This window comes from Coturnix japonica, chromosome 2 (assembly GCF_001577835.2).
Source record: "Coturnix japonica isolate 7356 chromosome 2, Coturnix japonica 2.1, whole genome shotgun sequence".
NCBI classification, from domain to species: domain Eukaryota; kingdom Metazoa; phylum Chordata; class Aves; order Galliformes; family Phasianidae; genus Coturnix; species Coturnix japonica.
The window spans coordinates 112,830,174-112,851,096 of record NC_029517.1 but is presented as its reverse complement, the minus strand read 5'-3'; the positions used below and the strand labels follow the sequence as shown (position 1 = coordinate 112,851,096).

Sequence of the window (20,923 nt, the reverse complement as noted above, 5' to 3'; positions counted from 1 at the left end):
TGCGGCTCCGTGTATCCTACTCCCCAGCTTCAGCACCCCATTCAGTATGGATCAGACGCATGGGCCTAACCAAGTAGAAGAATCTCCACTAATGTACTACATGAAATAACTTTATAAGTTGGAGTCTAATGTCAGCACTGCCACTTTGATGGACCATTATGTTCCTCACATAAAGGCTCCGTTGTGGAGCCTTTCAGATCTGCTTTTTGTAGTTCCAAATAAAGAATGCTGTAACCTGTAGGAGTGGCAGCAATGGATCCACTCCAGCTCTGAGCACAGGGCAATGCTCTTTACACAGTGAAAACTGGGAAGCATAAAACATACAACTGTGACTGATATCTCCACTCAGGCTTTGTCTCTGTCCATGCAAGCAGGCATATCGAACAGAACTGCACATAATCTGAACCCACCTGTCAGACATATGTGTTCTTAGTATAAGAGCAGAAATTAATATGCACCTTATCATCTGCTCATCATTTGCTGAAATTGCTCAAGTTGTGCCAGGGCAAGTTTAGGTTGGATATTAGGAAGAACTTCTTTACAGAAAGGGCAGTTAGGTACTGGAATAGGCCCCCCAGGGAGGTGGTTGAATCGCCATCCCCGGGTGTGTTTAAGAGCAATTTGGATGTAGTACATACGGAAAAGATTTAGTGGAGGGTTGTTAGAGTTATGGTACTATGGTTAGGCTGCGGTTGGACTTGATGATCTTCAAGGTCTTTTCCAGCCTGAGTAATTCTATGATTCTATGATTCTATAAATGCCCTGCTGAATGTGTAAGCAGGCCCACCACCCTGTACCAGCAGGAATGCTGGGCTTTCTTGCCATTATTATTATGGATGTACTGTGTCTGCATTGTGAGTAAAAGAGTTCACACAAAATCAAATGATTGCTTTCAGCCAACATAACAGAAACAAACAAAAACAGTCAACACTGATTATGCTGTAGGTATTTGTCTGCAGCTTTCCTGAAGCCAGGATGGCTTCACTCAGCTGTCACTTCCTTAGGCTGATTTGTGGGACTGTGCAAGCTACAGCATTTCTAGTGGCATACTTTGCAAGTGAAAGCATCTGTGGTACGTTCTTCAAGACGTGTTCTTCATTTTGAGATCATTTTAATCATCCTTTAACCTGTACAACTCCCACATATTCTCATTGTATATATGCTTGTAAATTTCCAGGCAGAAGAATAAAACTCCATGGGAGCATATTGTAGTTTTAAATGCTGCGAAGAAAACAGAACCTTTTCCACATTGTGCTGCTGCTATCATTAGTAACACCAGGACAACAGAGACCTGTGAAAAGAAGCGAGGCTTCTAACACCCCCCTTGCTGCTTATTCAGGCCTTTCCATTCTTTCTAGCAATGGCTCAAAATTCAAGCACAAATCGTCCTAAAACATGCCTGAGCTCAGGGGTGCAGGATGAGTTGGCCAGGTGAATCAAGCTGCCCTGCTTTCTACGAGCAGGGTCTGGTGGCTGAGCACACTTGAGTGCCCAGGCCCGGGGCTGTAACCTGCACAGCCCGTCCCTGACCAGACTTCAGGTCAATAGTGCCAGGTTGAGGCTTCACTGTCACCCCTCAGCCCCAAGTGCTGGCTGGCCGGGATTACTCTCACTTGTGGAAATGCTAAAAACCAGGGTGTGGAACAGGATCCAAGCACAGGAAGACGAGGTGCCAACAAGCCACTGGGGTTTGGGGTCGACTGTCCAGACAGCGCTGCCTCAGCCCGCACACCGGTGACAGACGGCCACTCGGTATCAAGCACCGTCGCTCACTACCCGTCGGTTCAGCGCTGTCCCCCGACGAGGGGCTCTGAGAACCGGACAGCGAAACGGCACGGTCCGGCAGTGCGGTACCGTCCCATACAGCGCCGCCCCGCGGAGGCACTACCCGGCCCCCGCTGAGGCGCACCCCGCCCGCCGAGGAGCGGGGCGGGCCGTGGGCGGGCCGCGGTGCCGCTCCGAGCCCCGCACCGGAGCCGGGAGCTGACGCCGACGGAGCGCAGCCTCCTCCCCCATCCGCTGCGAGCGGCGCCCGCGCTGCCACATCGGCACGGCCGCTCCGCCAGGCGCTTCCAGGAGCAGAGCGGGAGCCCCCGCGCGCCGGGAGATGGAGCCCCGCTTCCGCCCTTGCTGCTGCCGCCGCCGCTGCCGCCCGCCGGGACCCGCGCTCCGCCAGGGCCGCCGCTGCGACTGCGACTGCCGGGCCGGGCAGCGCGGCGCCGCCGCCTAACGCCGCAGCCGAGGGGGAGGCCCTCCGCCCGCTGAGCCCCCTCCTTCCCGCCCTCCCGCCGCCGCTTCCCCGCCCCCGCCCGGCGCTCGGCCGGGCTCCGCCGCCCGGAGCGGGCCATGGCGGGGCGATGAGGGAGAAGCCGCCCCTGCCCGCACGCTGCGAGGGGAGGCGGGGAGCGACGGGGCCGGGCGGCTCGGGGGGATGTGGGGCGCGGGGGCCGCGGCGCTGCAGCTGCTCTCCCGGGCCGTGAGGCAGGGCGCCCGGCACGAGCTGGGCCGTTGGCTGTCCCGGGCGGCCGGCACGGCGGCGGGAGGCGGCGGAGACCCCGGCGGCTTCGTGTCGGCGGAGGCCGGCGGGCTGCTGCTGGGGCCCTACGCGGAGCAGGGCGGGCTGCCGCCGGCCGAGCTGCTGCTGTGCCCGCTGCCCGAGGCGGGCGGCGGCGGGCCCGGGCTGGCCGAGGCTCGAGGCTGGCGCTGCTCGTGCTGCCTGCTGGGCACCTGCTGGTGCAAGAGCTGCCTCAGCGTGTGCGTCCTGGCGGCCCTATGCTTCGCCTCGCTGGCCCTGGTGCGCCAGTACCTGCGCGACCTGCTCCTGTGGGCGGAGAGCCTGGACAGCCTGGCCGGCGTGCTGCTCTTCACCGTGGGCTTCATCGTCGTGTCCTTCCCCTGCGGCTGGGGCTACATCCTGCTCAACGTGGCCGCCGGTTACCTCTACGGCTTCGTGCTGGGCATGGGGCTGATGGTGCTGGGCGTCCTGGTCGGCACCTTCGTGGCGCACGTGGCCTGCCGGAGGCTGTTGGCCCGCTGGGCGCTGGACAGGATCCAGGGCAGCACGACGCTCAGCGCCGTCGTCCGAGTGGTGGAGGGCGGCAGCGGGCTCAAGGTGGTGGCCCTGGCTCGCCTGACTCCCATCCCCTTCGGTCTGCAGAACGCCGTCTTCGCGGTGAGTCCCGGCTGCGGGGAGCCGTGGCTCTGGGTTCCTTAAGGCGGCAGGGAATCAATCAGCCGCCTGCTCGAGGCAGGTTCTGAGGCGCATTGTTCAGTGGCATTACTCTGCTCTTGGACTTTCAGGACTGTTAGAAAGATGCATTGGGAAGAGCTTAGTGATTTTACAGTGCCTGTGTTTTTTGAAGCGAATAGAGTGGGAGGAAAAGTTGTATTTTCGTTGTATTTTCGAGCAGCCTTGCCTAAGCTGCTCTCTATTCTAGTTAGTATAAATGTTTGTACTGGAAAGAAGGCAGTGGGCAAAGTCCTCATACGTGATTTGGGCAGAGCAGTCAGGTGCAGATTAAGATTAACCACCAAAAGAAAGCTCAGCTGGTGAACACCTGTTTTTCTTTCCTACTTCTAGACAAATATACCTACATAGATTATTATTTTAGAGATAGAATATTACTGTTTTTTTTTAATCATCTTGAAGGAGAAAGTAAGGAAGGACATGAGGTACACCTTTTTGAGCTCATGCTGATGATTGTGATTTCTTACATTACAGCACAGTCAACTAAAACACGATGCTCAGTTTTTAATCAAGGACATGTAATATGAATTACTACCATACAAAAAACATAAGGATGTTGCATCAAGTCTAGCAATTCCAAACTGTTTCTCACAGAGAGTGAAGTTCCAGCTGAGCGTGGAATTCAGAGTTTTGTCAGTGCAGACTGAGCTGTGCTGATTTCTTGAAGCCTGACTTATTTTAAAGTTAAATCTTCCAATGCAGGGGGATTTGGGGTGTCCTAACCATCCATTTCCTGTGTTCAGAGCTTATGCAGTGATTTTGAAATGATTTGTTCTTAATAGTAAAAAACAGTAAACTGAAGTCTTGAGAAAATGTAAACATCTTTAATTTTCCATCAGTCTGGCTTATGCTTGTTTTGTTTGTGCGTGCTCATAAGTAAACTGAAGATAAAATGAAAGGGAATGTAGGAAGTGACAGTTGATGTATAGGGATGAGGGATGGTAGCCTTGAGGTGAGAGAGTTTCTCCAAGCCCTTGTTCCATGATGTGCATTTTGGGAATTGCTGGGGAATGTGGAGAGGGAAGGAAGGAAGGGAGTGTTCTGGCATTTGAGTAGTGACAGGATCGTGTATTTCCAAACTGCATTAAGAACAAAATTTCTTCTTAAGAAACAGGAACTTGTTCGTTTCTTACCAGCCAGTCACCATCTTCCTTCTTAAGTCCATTCTCCAACTGTTTGTGAAAGCAGAGTATTGGGAACAGTAGAGTTATGCATTCACATGGCTTTCTGGAAGACTTAGAGACCTGTAAGATGAAAGAGTGCTTGTATGTTTTTTAAGTGGATTTCACATATTTGTTGGTCCTCTAGTATGCCGCCAGCATGGCCAGGGCATGCTGATAGCCCCGACTGAAGTGTTTGTTCAGCCCTCTCCCCTTTGCAGCTCTGAACGTTTTGAAGGTAGGTCTGTAAGGAGGCACAGCGTGCAGGTTATCACCTCATCCAGCTAATGGGTCTCTAGTGCTAGGTTTGTGCAGTCTGATTATCTGCAGTGCCTGGTGTAGCCTAGATCAGAATTCCTAACTTACTTCTTCCATTCTGAGAGGGCTATTGTGTGGAGGATACGAGCATACTAGAAATTGTAGTGTCTCTGGTTTCAGAAATAAGTGAAATATTTCTGGAATACTTCTCAGTGAAGTGAGACTTTCAGAAGTGCTGTGTGCTCTGCAACCATGTGCAAGCTGCTTGCTTTCTTTGGAGGGAAATTGATAGACATTGGAACCTACCTGATCTGAAATACGTAGATTCATAAATTCAGGGGAGAGAAGCCCCCAAAGGCATGTGACCCCAAACAGCATCCTGGCATAAACTGTCTTTTTTGACAGAAATGAACCAAAGGGGTCAGCTGCAAAGAATGCACCAAAGTTTTATCAGACAAAGCCTGTCCAAAGCTCAGTGGGAGAGTTTCTAGCTAATGCTCCTGTTAGTACAGTGGTTAGTTCGTAGTTTTATATATTGCTGTGGCCTGTTACACAGTCATATCCACTCTTGCTTTGGGATGTCACTGTTATTTTTACTGACATGAGCTCTCCTTAGATACAGAGTCCTATTAGTCTCAGTTTCGCGGCACAGACCACAGTTAGACAGGTGGAGTTTTACAAGAGGAAAGATAAAGTAAGCTGTAAGTTTTACTGAAAAATTTGTCAGGTTACTTAGCAATGGACACCATCTGTTTTCTGCCCCTTTTGGGGAAAGGGTTACCAGTGTAGGTCAAAAACCCACAAATAAAGTCTTGCTTTCCTCTTCTTAGCTTTCATCTTAGTGGAATGCGAAAGGCACCATCCAGCACATGCATTGGTGGTCCATCCTTCATTTGGAAGCGGTCTCTTTTTGTGGCCTGGTTGCTTTAGGACAAATCCAGAGTTGCAAATGTGTGCCTCTGCTGCTAGAGTGTCTTTAATATATACTCAGAAATGAAAGAGGTGCCTTGGAGTGTTAAAATGGTTTTTGGAAGTTTCCCAGTTCCATTAGATTTAATGTCAGTGTCCTACTTAGGAAATCTTGTCTCAGTGCTAGCATTTCAGAGACTTTTAATAGCAGTTCCTTCATTCCCTTGGCAATAAGGAAAGCTTCAGTCGTGCATCCTTATTACATGGCCCAAATTACTATTTATTTTTCTTTTTTAAGACAAATCTTTTGAAAAGTATCAGTCAAATATGAAGTTCTGACATGACTGTAGTGCTTTTTCATAAGAAATCTATGTTAAACTTGCATGGAGCAAGAAATCTATTCCTTGTGTTACTGCTGTATTTTTTAAGTCCATGGGAGCTGTAATTTGCAGAGTGAAGATTGGAATCTTACTGGATCTTATTCTAGTGAATTACTCTTGATGCTTCATTGCATTTTCCTCTTCCATTGCTCTTCCTTTTCCCAAAAAACTTGCCACTGATATTGCTTAGAGCTGCAAGAACCTGACGGTGTGACTCTCACAGTAACCATAGTTTATTTTAAGAGTAGTATGATGAAGTGAGAAACTTTGCTCCTATTCTTTTGTCTTCAGCATTGTGCAAAGCTTTCAAGGTCAGTAATCTTGTAGTCTCCCTGTGTTAGGAGCCGTTCTTAATTAGTACTTGTTTTATTATTATGTGATCAACTGAATTGTCTAGAAAATGTATCAAACCATTTTCATAGTCATTTTATTTTTAATCCGTTGTTTCCTTCTGATTTTATTTTCTCGCATAAAGATCTTTTGAACTCTTGGGTATTGAATCTAAAATTTTTCAGTGGCTGCTGTACTGAGTTAGCTGTGTAAACTGTACAGTGTAAACTGTCCCCATACTGACTATGAACAGAAATCTCTTGGAAAAGAGAGAAAAATATATTGAAGAATTCTTCATCTTTTTTTTTCATACAATCATAGAATCACCCAGGTTGAAAAAGACCTTGAAGATCATCAAGTCCAACTGCAGCCTAACCAGTACCCTAACTCTAAACACCCTACACTAAATCATATCCCAGAGCACCACATCCAAACGGCTCTTAAACACACCCAGGGATGGTGATTCAACCACCTCCCTGTGGAGCCTATTCCAGTACCTAACTACCCTTTCTGTAAAGAAGTTCTTCCTAATATCCAACCTGAACTTGCCCTAGCGCAACTTGAGGCCATTTCCCCTCATCCTGTCACTTGTCACTAGTGAGAAGAGACCTGCCCCACTCTCACTGTAAGCACCTTTCAGGTACTGGAAGAGGGCGATAAGGTCTCCTCTCAACCTCCTTTTCCCCAGGCTAAACAGCCCCAGCTCCCTCAGCCTCTTCTCATAGGGCAGATTCTCCAAGCCCTTCACAAGCCTCGTTGCCTTCTCTGGACCTGCTCCAGTACCTCCATGTCGTTTTTGTACTGAGGTTCCCAAAACTGAACACAGTACTCGGGCTGAAGCCTCACCAATGCCGAGTACAGGGGCAGGATGACTTCCCTAGTCCTACTCGCCACAGGAAAGATGAAGAAAAGCTGTAGTTGTGTGTATTATTTTGTTCACTAATCAAGTTTGAAATCAGGTATCTTTGGCCGAGAAGCTTCATGATGCCTGTCTACATTGGTTGCTCTGAAAGTAATGGCTCCTTTTTATTTTCATGGAAACTACAACAGATACAAGAGCACAATAACAGTGTCTGATAAAGGAAATTCCCAGCTAAAGGTCACTATTTTTCATCACCACCATTTTTGCCAGAGATGAACAAGAGCTTACATGCTGCACTCATAAAAATCTATGCCAGCAGAGGTGACCCACTGTTTCACAGCTGCTGCGATGGTGTTGTTGCTTGGAAAAGGTTGTCCATGTAGTTTATCTTTAATCAGCCCAAACAGGTGGAAGTCAGAAGGTGCCAAATCTGGACTATATGATGAGTGTGGTAAGACAGCCCAGCTGAGATGGGCAAAGTGTTCCATGGTGTTCAGACTGGTATGAGGTCTGTGTTACTGTGCTACACTAGAAAGGTTGTCTCCTCATCTGACCTAACTCTGGAAGTTTGAGCTTTCAGCTAAGTCAAATGTCATGATGTAGTTATCAGATTTGATGGTTTTTCTGGGTTCCAGGAAATCCAGAAGGATCACCACTTTCCTATCCCAAAAGACAGTGCACATCACTTCACCCACTGAAAGCTGCATCTTGAACTTTTTCTTAGATGGGGAATTCACATGTCACCACTCCTTGGACTGTCGTTTTGACTCAGGCTCAAAGTGGTGACAGTGTGTCTCATTACCATTAATGATGTGATCCAGGAAACTGTCACTTTCAGCCTCATATTGGTCCAGTAGGTCTTGACAAACTTGCCTGTGGCATTCTTTCTCTTCTTGTGTGAGCGTTCATGGGACCCATGAACTATGTGCAAACTATGCAGTATTCTAACACTGCTACCATGATTTCCAACGCACTGATGCTCATATTCAGTTCCGTACAAGTTTCCCGTGTTGTAGTCTGCTGATTTGGGTGGATGAGCTGATGGAGATGCTCTTCATTTTGTGGAGGCAAATCATATCTGCCTGTCCTGCCATGCTGCCATTCTTTTTACTTAGGTCATATTTAATACAGCAAAATTTTGAACAATTACCTTTTGCTTTAGAATGTGTAAAACCCAAAGTAAAGGCTATATTTGTACCAGTTTTTTAGACATTTGATAAAGGACTGTCTTCTCATGGATTGCAGGGCTCTGTTCACCATGAGGAAGTAAATACTTTAAATGAACAGTGTGATTACATCCTTAGTTAAAGACTTGCACAGAGATGCTGTACAATTTAAGATGAAGTAAAATAAAATACAGTCAATTTAAAAAGAAAATATGAAAACTAGTCACATACTGTTTTATCGCTGTAGATTCACTAGCAGTGCGAAGTTAAAGTGAAGAAACAAATTGTTTTATTTTCTGACATAGATGTTTCTGGGGGAGGCAGTGTAGTTGGCTGTGCACATGGGTTGTATTGTCATGTCATATGGTTTCTTACACGTTTCTTTTTAACTTAGGTTACAGATCTATCGCTGCCCAACTACCTGATGGCTTCTTCAGTTGGGCTGCTTCCTACTCAGCTCCTGAACTCATACTTGGGAACTACCTTGCGCACCATGGAGGATGTGATCGCAGAACAAAGTGTTAGTGGCTATTTTATATTCAGTTTACAGGTATGTTAAAACAATAGTTTTCATAAACTTTGATTATTAGGAATGCCACTATTATGACTTTCTTTATGTCTGTTTTGGTAAGCAGTGACTCTTGGATACAGTCTTCTGTTTCCGTGCATATTTTTATCTCTTCAGTTTTTTGCTCATCTTCTGTACCAGTGAGATTTGAAGTAGAATTTTGCTTCTGGAGATAGTTGGGAAGCTTCACTCCTATAGCATCACCCCTTCAAGTAATTGAATCTTTGGAGATTGTGTGCTCCTGGAAACATGTATGAGGCGTGCAGAGATTTAACTTTGCAGGTTCTTCTTTAGATTGTATCATTTCCAGCCTAAAAGAGGTGAGCTGTACAGGTTTGGAGGAATGCTTGTTCAAGTGTTAAGAGCTGTCACCTGGAGACATAATGACTCCCTTGTCTGAGGCAGCCAACCTCTTGAAGACTGAGAGCAAAGCAAGCGTGGCCGAGTAGCAGGGGATTTAGAGATGTTTGATTTATAATGTTGGTATTTTCAGTAGGTTGTGTAAAGCCGATTATAATAATTTTTCACAGACTGGTATGTACTGACTAATTGATAACCCAGACAAATGAGTTTCTGATGTACTGTTCTGCTTTGCTTTTGTTTTCTTCTGTTAAAAGTATTTAATTCTCTCATACCTCACATGATACAAAACAGAACTTGGTGCTTTCTGAGTTCTGTCCTGTTACTCTTTGTAGTGATCTGTCGCTGAATTTTAGACTTGTTAAAGCAACCTTACACTGAGGAAAATGGCCTCCCAGCTGTAAAGCGGTGTGCTTTGGGTTCTTAAACCCAGAGCCTGTGCCATTTTCACTGTTGACATTGAGCGCTCACAATTACGCTAGGTCTTTAGGTGCTGTAGAAATACGACATTACTAATACCTAAATCAAAATATCCTATTTTTGCAAGGAAATAAATTTGTGAGACCTGTCTGGTACCTTTTCATGAGCTTTCCTGATGAAATAATTAGTCAGTAAATCCTGGGGACAAGCCTTAAGCCAAAGACCGTTGTAAGCATAAAGGTGAAGAATATATCAGAACAAGATTATATATTAAAACCTCATCTGATGCTGTTGTCACTTCCACGCTGTGTTTGACCAGCAGTTGACATCGTTTGCTGACTTCTAGTTCATTCTGCTGTAATTTATCTTCCTCGGTGTTTATGATTAAGCTGATGTTTATCAACACTGATATACAAGACTAACTCTTTTTAACCCATCACCCTCCTGTAACTTGACTGTTCTTAAACAGAACATGTAATTAAAAGGTTTAATCACAAAGTCTTGAGCATTAGAATGCCTTTGTGATTGTGAAGTAACCTCAGTAGTTCCGGTTGAAAATCAGTGTTACTTGATCAATTTATATTTTAGTTGTGAAAAGTTATTTTGTGTGTTAGAATCATAGAATCATTAAGGTTCAAAAAAACCTTTAGAATTGTGTAGTCCAGCTGTCAACGTACCACCACTATTGCCCACTAAACCTTGATGCTCCATCGCTGGTAACTGTATGTCAGCAGAGGTGGCATAGAAAACCACAGAGCGGAATGGTTTTGCAGGTTTATTTCAGCAGGAAATTGAGAGATTTGTGAAATTAGAGACAGCAAAGTAGCAGTGTGAGAGCTAAAGCAAAGAACTGGGCTTTGTTCTGCCCAATTACAGGCAATTCAAGGGAACAGCGGGGTTAGTAGCTTTTAGTGATCTTTATTCTTTTTTTCTTCTTTTTTTATCTCCCCATTAAGATTTCTTAAAATGACACTGTAGTGTTAAATGTTGGTCAGGTAAGCACCAGCTGAAAGGGCCGAATGTCTAAATGGATGTGCTCGCCACCTTGACAGCAGTACATAAGAGCTGACTAAGTCCATTAGTGGAGGAATCACTTATGTTCTCCCAGTTTCTCTCACAGCTTTGCTGTGTGGCTTTGATGGGATTTTGATTTAGTAAACAGCTGTAAAAATTAATCATACTTCATGGTTGCCAACATGTATATATTTTTAAATGATTTGTCTATTTGTCTAGGGAACCTGAGCCTACTGGTAGTAATATTTCTCACACCTGTCAAGTTTAAATATTTGGGTAAGCTTTTAGAATGGGATTTTTCCTGTATACTCAGAACATGATGTCTGCAAGTGTATATTTGACTCTTACATCAGCAGCCTTTTGAGTCCTTTAACAAATAGCTTTTATCACAGGCAGTGGAACCAGCTGCCCAGAGGCGTGGTGAAGTCTACAGTCTTGGATGTTTTCAAGACCTGATTTTATAGAAGTCCTGAGCAGCATGGTCTGATCTGGCAGCTAACCTCATTTTGAGCAGCAGGTTGAGCTATAGATCTCCCATTTGCTTTCCCATTGTAATGATACTGTGACTGTACTTGTTGCTGGTTCCAGTTGGGTTCCTAAAACATTTTTTAAAAAGGCAAAATAATTTACTTCTTTTAGAGGGGTCACAATTATGAGACAGCTCTATTTTCTTTGAAGATTTTTTTTTAAGGAGGGTCTGTGCTGAAAACAGTAACCAATGTTTTATTGAAACCAAAAGCTGCCTCTGGGGAATGTAGTCCATGCTAATGTCCTTGAACATGTAACTTCTAAGCAAAATGTGTCCCAGTTTATTCTTGTTAATTTTAATGGCGAAACTAAAAATTCTTAGTAATAGAGTTCAGAGCAAAAAGCTATAAACTGAAGTCCTACTTTTAGATAGTATTTCCTCCTTAAGAAAATAACAAGCATCCTCAGAGCCATCCTCCGGAAACCAAGTACAAGCTGCTGTAAGTTGCTCAGAAACTGCTTCTGCCCTCTTCTGTCCTGACCTCTGAGAAGCACAACAGCACTGCTGCTTTCTTCTATCTTCCCTGTTAGCAGGGGAAAGACAAGAGGTTTTATTTCCTTTTTTCTACATCATTCTACCTCTGCTGTTTGGCAAATTGCTAATAACCATTCAATTGTTAACCTGTTATTCTCTAGGTACATGGAAACAGCTCTTGTGGTTTCCATTGCCATCAATCCATTTCTATGTGGAGTTATTTTTTGCTAAGAGTTACAGCAAAGCGTTTGCTTTCTAACAAGTATGCGAATGACAGTGGGAGAAACAAACAGCATTTTTAATTCAAATGAATACTTAAGTTCTATACAGTGTATTTGTGTTGGTATGGTAGTAGCAGTATGTATTGACTTGTTGGTTAGTTATTTCCCTTTTCAGTATATTGCCTTTGAAGCATTAAGTCAGTAGATGCTTCCATGAATCTTTACACTTTCTGTTTCGTTAAAAACAGTTGCTTTGTATTCATGCTTACCATTGATATGGCCTACATCACTCCTTTGTTTTATTTGCAGATTGTTATAAGCATAGGACTTATGTTTTATGTTGTTCATCGAGCTCAAGTGGAACTGAATGCAGCTATTGTAGCGTGTGAGATGGAGATGAAGACATCTCTTGTTAAAGACTGCCAGCCGAGCATCAGCGGTTCAACGACATACTGCAACAAAAGGACAGTAGCGTTCTCTGGGGGAGGTGTCAATATTGTGTGATTTCAAGTATTAATAAAATAAGGTTTTTGTGAACCTAAGCTATTGCCTAGAAATGTCTATGGACAATTCAACTAGCTTTTAAAAGAATATTTCAAATGGTTACAGGTTGTACTATGGCACAAACCAACTGACCAGCTCTTGAATTGCACACGGGGTGACTTCTAGCAAGAAAAGTAACACGGTGAAGTAACTTGAGATGTAAATGCAAGTTTGGCCGCACCTTTGGTCATTTATTATGCCTATCATGGCCTGTAGTCTGCACTTTAGTTTTTTTTTTCTTTGCTCCTGTAAACAGAAAAATGCTTCTATAAACTGAGAAAAGTAGCACAGAGGTAAATATTTTTCTGCTTAGCATTATTTATAAGGCTGAATAATTATATGCAGTAGAACTTTATTACTGATAAAGATGAATGAGAAAGTACGCAGTTCAATGTACAGTATTCTTGAATGTGCTTTTGCTTCCAGACCTTGGAGTGTATTATTTTGGTAACGGTGGGACCATTTGGCTTATCCATCACTTTTGATTTCAGGGGTTGAGGGTGGGGAGAGAACCCTATATAAAGTTTCGGTTGAATGTATTTTTGTAAGTCATTGGAAATGTTGCAGAGCCATGCATATGTAGTCACACAAGTTTAAATCCTACATGGTGGGACTGAAGTGCTCTTAAATAACATTTTAAGTTACACTGTGTAATATGCAAAGTAAAAGGGGAAGTGCAGATGTTATAATAGATTGCAGTGAGGAGCTTCTGTTGGAAGGAAACTTCAAGAATTAACTAACTGTTGCATTGGTTTTACCACCTTGGTGATTGTAACAACAAAGGGCTGTTCCATGTTAATCCTATTTATAAATAGTTTGATTGGAATGGCGTTTTTCAGCTCACATGCCTGCATATAATAAGGCTTCCAGACCAGGGAGCTAAATCTCCCTCAGACACAAAATGAGATACTCGCAGACTAATCTTAGATGAAGGTGGCCTTTATTTTGTAAGTGAATCCCTCTCTCCCTTTAAAAAGCTTTAAAAATCAGTTGATATGTTTGTTTTTTTTCTACAAGTTTTACATTTTTTTAAGATGCAATCTATTATAAATTTCATCAGAGTGAAGAAATGAAAACTAGGGGTTTTCTTTGGAAAAATAAATAATCTAGTAATGTCTCTGAGGCTCAGGAATTCTGACTCCATTTTTGCAAGACAACACTGTATTGGATAACGCTCCTTTTACATATGCTATGGACTGTTTTTTCACTGCATTTGAACAGACTATAGATAACCTGATAGTATTTTGTGTGTGCGTGTGTGTTTGTGCAGGTAAAAGGAAAGCAACAGCGCCTGAAGGTGTCATCTTGTATGTGTGTTTCCTGTAGATTCACATGCCAACGTTCAATTGCTCAAACACCCACAAGTCATCTGATACAAAAACAATGCAATGTATTGCTTATTTTGTATTTATTTTGTGTAAGATTTATAGGATGCTTTCAGTCTTAAGACTGTGTTATTTTCTAACAGAACACAACTGTGCCTCCTTTTTGTAAGGCTGTTTGTAGGGTCCGAGCATTCTTGTCTTGTGGTGAATAGCAGGAGAGCAACGAGTCTTCAAGGTAGTTGGGAAGCAGAGATTTGGTAGTGTCTGGCAGTCTTACTGCGAGGATGTATTTTAACTTGACAGCTAAGCAGTCCTTGGTAGTGAAATTCAGTTTTGCTCTTCAAATGCGTTTCCTTTGCAGACGGCTGTTCAAGGGTCTTGTGACCTAAGGAACCGATCTAGTTAGATAACAAAATTCAGATTGTCTCCTCTTAATCATTTTTATTTCGTTTGTTGTTCTTTTTAAAGGCAATCTGCGTCTACCTGGAAGTGTTCATTTACACATCTCTGCCTCTGACAGCTCCTGTGTGAAAACAAGAGAGCCAGATAACTTTTTGATGGCGTTATTTGTCATCGCGGTATGATTGAGCCCTTCCTTATCTAAACATGTAAAATGTTGTTTTATTTCTTGAAACAGAGCGATCCTTGAATAAATGTTCCAAACTTTGCTCCATCTTGCTAAATCAACAGTAGAGATCTCAAGAGGTTATTTCTTCTTGTTTTGTTTCTTGTTTCTTTTTTAACTAACTTAAGGTTGTGTTGATGACTGAAGAACATTTCCCAGATATGTATTTTGAAGTGCTTTTATTTCCATGATACTTTGTAACCAGAGTAACTTCACTATGTGAACTCTTTTGTAGTACGGAAATAGTTCTTAAACCTTTTTGCATTTTGCTTGATACTTGTAAAATTTGTGTATAAGTTAATGGGAACTGTGCATTAAAAGGAACTTTTCTGTACCATGCCAACCATAATTTTATACAATAAATTCACTCAAATTTCTTTAAAGGAATACGTATTAAATGTTCAGGTTGCTACAGAGCGGCAGTTGGGAAGAAAATCCAATGAGGTGCCGTCTTTATACACATGCACAAAGATACCTGCCTGCCTTGGAGAAGTAACAAGTTAAGACTTCAGAATGGATTTCACGATCTGTGAGTTACTGACAAGGGAAACACATTTTCTATAAAACAACAACTGCTCGCTTAATTCTGTTAAATACTTCGGAGTTTGGAGGTCTCTTTGGAGGTCTGCAGCTGCCTTTCTGCAAAGGAAGAATAAGAGCATACACGTGCCTGTGAGAAATGTGCCAATTAACCAAAAGATTGATACGTTTAAATGTAAAAGTGATGGTTTTATTTTTTTTTTTAAGATAGTCTTCCTACAATTAAAAATGGTATGAATGGTATAAATAATACGTAACAAGTCGCATTCATGCGTGCTTTTGTAGCTGCGGTGGTGGAGAGATTACTGCTTTCTGTGCACGAAACACATCTAAATTGCAGGTCATGTAAAAGAGGGAATCTCAGCTATGTGGCACTGCTTCTTCTTTACTGTGGGAAGTGCAGCTGTGTAACAACAATCCCCAGATCTAACATACTAACTGTCTGTAAGGAAAAAGATCTTTCTGCCCAAGGGCTTTATGTGCTGTTTTTATGTTGTTTTCTGCATAACTGCGGCCAGCATTGCAAGGTCAAGTCTGAGGAATGGTTAAGACTGCACTTTTCCACTGTGTGGTAGTACCAGACATCGCTCTGTGTTCAGTTTCTGTGTGAGTTTTGGATTTTGAGTGACCAAGGTTTTGGGAATAGTTCACAGCCTTGTAAATAACCTAGGATGTAATGGTGGAGATGAAACTCTCACTTGCTTTGAGGTCATTCTTAATGACAGGAGGCAACAGCTGCAGTAGCTCTGTGCCAGGCTGCCTCATAGTAAATTCAAGATTGGTACCAGACCCGTCCACACATTAAGATGCCTTGAACTGGAGAAAACAGGAAATGGAGTGCGGAGTAGAAGCCAATGGAAATTCCAGCCCTGATGCATAGCACATAGCTGCAGCAGAAGGCAGCTGTCCCTACAGGGCTAGTGGTCTGCTTGAAAACGTGAGATGGGCCCAGCATGCAATCTCTCTGCATGGACATCAGCACTCATGTACTATTCTGCTGTATCAATTTATTTTTAATTTATGCTAATTTGCTAGTGATAAGTAGAAGTAACTTGAGTACAACTGTTTTGGTCCTTCTGTCCCTCTCCTCCTTCATTAAGTTAATCTATTGCTAAATTTAAAACTAGTTTTTAATCAAGCATTGCATTCACTACTGTAAGCTAAGTCCTTCTTCCTGGACATATGACTAATGTGTAATTGGTTGTCTGGGCTCTTGATTAATTTGGAAAATGATCAGGGAAGATTAGCTGTGGTGAGCGAGCTATCTTTCCCATTCTAATTATTTAAATACATCGTTGGAAGAATTAGTGGGGTAGATTTCTGAGACAGGTATTTTTTGTTCATGATTTTTTTCTGCTTTATAATAAAAAAATAAGAGGAGTTAAGAGCAGAAAAAGGATTTGAATTATGCTGATCCTGGAACAAGAATATTGGGTGTCATTTTTTGGGGGGGATACAAGAGAATCTTGCTTAGATGTGGCACAGTTAAGCTTGTGTGACTCGGGATAAATGAGTGAAGAGGTTTTAAAGCCTGAATCTTCAGGCCACAGTGACAAGTCCAGTTAGTATTTTGCTTTGACATTCCAGTTATATTTCTCTAATTAGACTAGTTTAATTTGTCCCAGTAACATCCCAAGATCAGCTGAGGTGTGAACTTGGATGTGCTAAGTGATGTGAATGCAAGGGTACCTGGCCCAAGTGGGAGCCCGCATACAGCAAGCTGCATCGCTCTGCCTGCTGGGTCCCTGTTCCCAGTCAGCTGTAGCTGCTCCCTTCAAGGCCGTGGGTGGGAGGAAGGAAGGGAAAGCCTGTGAACTAAAACTGCAAGTTTTTTGTTCGCTGCCTTAGAAATTTGATTGCAAGTGTTCTCTATTAAATGTGAGAAACGGTAGGTGGTGAGGGAGCAGACTAATGAATTCTTTTCGACTCTGATTTCTCTGAGGGAGTAGCAGTTTCCTTCAGCAGCAGATGAGATGCCCAAGTGGTAAAGGGGCGGGAGTTTTGTTGGATTTCATTTATTTATTTATTTTTTTATTACAACTGGAAGCAAGTAGTGCTGAAATGGCAGTGATAAGAATATACTGAGGATTGTTTTGATCCTTGACATAGTATGACTTTCAGATGTCTTTCACAGCTACTGGAAACAACATCTCTAAAGCGGCTTGATGGCCTCAGCGTGTTGGCTTTTGGAGAGCTGCTGACTGCGTCCCTCTGATACAAATATCTGTCTTAGCACCTCAGCTAGCAAAACCCAAGCCAGCAGCAATGGATAGTTCTCATCTGAAGGGCAGAGAAACATTTGTTGCTACCCTTTTGATATCTTAGCAGATGTCTACAGTAGGTGATTTGCCTGGCTTCCTTTTTAAAGCGTTGCTCAATTTTGTGGAGCTGGCGGAGGGAAAGCTCTGAGCTTGCTGCTTCCTTTTCATCCAGCCAGAAACACAGGGAGAAGCCAGAGGTTGCTCTTAAAAACAAAACAAAACACACAAATCACACAACCTATCTCCAACCCACTTTCCACAGGAATCATAAACTCCATTCTGTTCTGTCAGGAAATGAAGATCCTCTATATTCTCCCACTGATGTAAATCCAAGTATGTGTGCTTTCCCTCTGTGGAGCTTGCTGGGGTATAGTTCTGTGGTAGCCATGAGGGTGCATATACAGCTTGTGCTGTGAATTGTATTGGATCATCAACTTACAGGCATCTTAATGTTGTATTGAGCTTTAACGTTTGAGGGCTATGGGAACAACACTCACACATGCACATGCAACTCCAACATCACAGAAAGTAGTACTTTACCAGTGGAACTGCTTTGTTTTGTGCAGGTGCAAAATGATGAGTTTGTGTCGCACTGGTTTTGGTGAGACTGCAGTTATTTGGTGTTTGGGGATAGTTGGATTTATTGTCCCCTTGATTTATTGTCCCCTTGCTGAGAGGGAAACCCTCACAACTCACTGCAATAGTTTACCAGATGCTGTAGGGTTACCAGTGAGTTTGCTGCCAAACCAACAGAACACTCAATACTTGTACAGGTCGTTTTTTTGATGTGTAGCTGGATTCTTCAAGCTGAGGAGTCTGTCTTTTTTCCAGCTGCATCTGTCAGCCTAATGAAAGATGCCTCTCCTTGCAAATGGTGCATCCCTAGAGAAGGTGGTTATGGTGGTAGAACTGTTTCTTTCAAACAAGCTTTGAGGTGAGAAAATGGCACAGTCTGGAGGAAGAGAGCTGAGTTCCCCAAAGCCCCCAGCATTCACACTGGGGAAAATAGCCTTGTGGTAATGAGTTCTTAAAATCTTTCCATAAAGAAGCAATTTGAAGTCTGGAATTGAAAACTTAAAGGAGGAGGGGAAACGTTGCAATTAGTGAAAGAGTATTAGTATGCTTACCAGGAGGTAAAATCCTGGCAGCTATAATTAGACAAGGTTATTCGCCCCTTTTCAATGAGTCATTCCTCTGAGAATAGATTAAATGTATTTTTTTTTTTAAAAAGACATTTTTCGCTTGTTAAAAACCAAGCTGAAAAAAGAGAGGGAGTTCTTACAGAAGAATGTATTAACAAGTTAATCTTAAGAAGGTCTGAAATTGCACTGAAATGCAGAAAATGCCGACTCATAAAGATTACTGAATATTAACTCAGAAACAGGAATTTCCCTTTATGAGTGGCAAGTATGTTTAGTACAGACTTTCTACTTATCTCCACAATACCCACTCTGATAGCAATAAAGGTAGCCATGTATCATAGAATCACCAAGGTTGGAAAAGACCTAAAAGATCATCCAGTCCAACTGTTCACCTATTATCAATAGCTCCCACTAAACCATGTCCCTCAACACAACATCCAGTCGTTCCTTGAACACCCACAGGGTCAGTGACTCCACCACCTCCCTGGGCAGTCCATTCCAGTGCTTGACCACTGTAGTTGTTGTGTAGCTGGTTTTGTATGATATAGCTTATATTCTCTCCTAGAAGTCTCTGGGGATTCTGTCTTTTGGGACTGCTTGTAGTACAGAAATACCTGGCATCTTCTTCCTTCACTCCATGCTGAATGCATGTTGACCATTCCTATGCCTTGGGTTCAGGCACATGGGTAGTTGCAGTTTCCTCTTCTCTATGCCTCTTATCAGCTTGGATCTTGAAGAAATAAAGGTTGGTTCTGCCACTGGGAGTGCACCTGTTCTTTCTGATGAATATAATCAACCTTAATGATATTTACATTAATTCAGGTATCTTTGGATACCCTATACAGATGGAAAGTGTGATTGAACTTGCTGAAAAGCTGGATTTTCTCCTAAAAACCAAATGCATCCAGTATTTAAGCATGTCATTCAAGCTGGGAACTTCTGTCTCAAAGTGGATCTTGTTGGTCTGCTGAGGATCCAGCGTTTTCATGGGTTATTGCATTGCAGAGTACTGAAGATTGGGAAGGACTGCTGGAGGCCACACAGCTCAGCTCCTGCACGGGTCAGGTACAGCTGGATCATGGTGCAGCTGGATCATGGACCGACCCAGTACAGACCACGCTCACGGCAAAAGAATTTTTCCCCATGCTGTGCTGGGATTTCTCACATTGCAGTTTGTGTCCATTTCCACTCCTCCTATCTCTGAGCACCTCCAGTGGGAGCCTGGCTCTGTCCTCTCTGTCCCCATGGGGTAGTTGAAGACAGCAATTCACAATCTGCAGGGTGGGAGGTGTGCAAGTGAGGGAGGATGCTGCCATAGGGATCATCCCTGTGGGCATCTGTTACTGTGACAGGGACATGTGGCTGGGCTGACACCACAAGCTCAGAAGGTCACGTTCATGTTGTTTCATTTCTAAGTTGTCTTGTAAATTCCATTAAACTTATTGAATAGTTCTTTTTAAAAGCAGATAAGATCTAGTGAAAGCAATATCAGAATATTAGCTTTCTGGAACAGCATGCTTTTAATAAATGTCTACAGTAATGACAATTAATGCAAATGTCTAAACATTTGCAAATGCATATTTTAAACAGTGCAGTTACTGTGAGGCATTTGTAGACCTGTTCAATCCCAGCAACTGTTTCATCTAGAAAACTGTTTAGAGGCAGAGGAAGTTTAACAGTGGCAGGGCAATGGTAATTTTACTGACACAAGGGGAAAATATTGAAATCTTGAACTTAAACACTTCTTTACAGAAATGGTAGTTAAGTACTGGAATAGGCTCCCCAGGGAGGTGGTTGAATCACCATCCTTGGATGTGTTTAATTGCCGTTTGGATGTGGTGCTCAGGAATATGATATAGCAGAGGGTTGTTAGAGTTATGGTACTATGGTTAGGCTGCGGTTGGACCTGATGATCTTCAAGGTCTTTTCCAACCTGGGCAATTCTATGATTCTATGTTTAAATAAGAATAAAAAGTAAAAAAGACATCTTCTCACAGGATACTGAAAGTCCTGTTACGCGTAATCAGTGTTAGAATACTCAGAGGCCATTTTTTCTACCCTTGGTCTTGTACAGATTCAGGAATCTTTGCTTGTGCTGTATCAAGATGCTGTGATAAAAGAGCCCATGTCTCTTTGAGAAGGACTGTCTCTTGCTGGATTGCCTCAGGCACACTTACCGCTAGACTGGGAAAGGAAAATTCAAATCTGATAGACCTTCTTTGGAATTTAGCCAAGTCCCGGTGTATCTGGACATCATTTAAATGCAAACTGCAGAACCAGCTGAAAATATTTATATTATATTTAATTTAATATCAGTCACAAGCAATGGATGTCAAACATCCTTTCCTTGTACTGAAACACTGGACTGTGAACCAGACCTGCTCCTCAGGAGCATCTAAAATTGCCCAAGCTGAATCATGTAGGCTGTAGCATAATGCAAAGCAGAAGCGCTGCTTGCTATATATGGTCTCACTTGGCTCTAGAGATCTCTCAGCATATGTCTGAGATGATCTTGAAGGTAGGGCTGACACATTTTGCTTGTACTCTTTGTACCATATGCAGGAAGAGAGAGGAGTGGTGGAACAAAGA

The 20,923-nt window shown here is 43.1% G+C and overlaps 1 protein-coding gene across 1 annotated transcript; it reads left to right on the top strand.

The window, feature by feature from the left end:
• Positions 1-1,360: 1,360 nt before the first annotated feature.
• TMEM64 (transmembrane protein 64) lies at positions 1,361-14,778 on the top strand. The gene is given in 6 exon segments (XM_032442596.1): positions 1,361-1,431; positions 1,581-1,885; positions 1,888-2,310; positions 2,313-3,172; positions 8,707-8,862; positions 12,208-14,778. Coding segments are annotated over 6 exon segments (2,010 nt in total). The 3' UTR covers positions 12,403-14,778.
• The last annotated feature ends 6,145 nt before the right edge of the window (positions 14,779-20,923 follow it).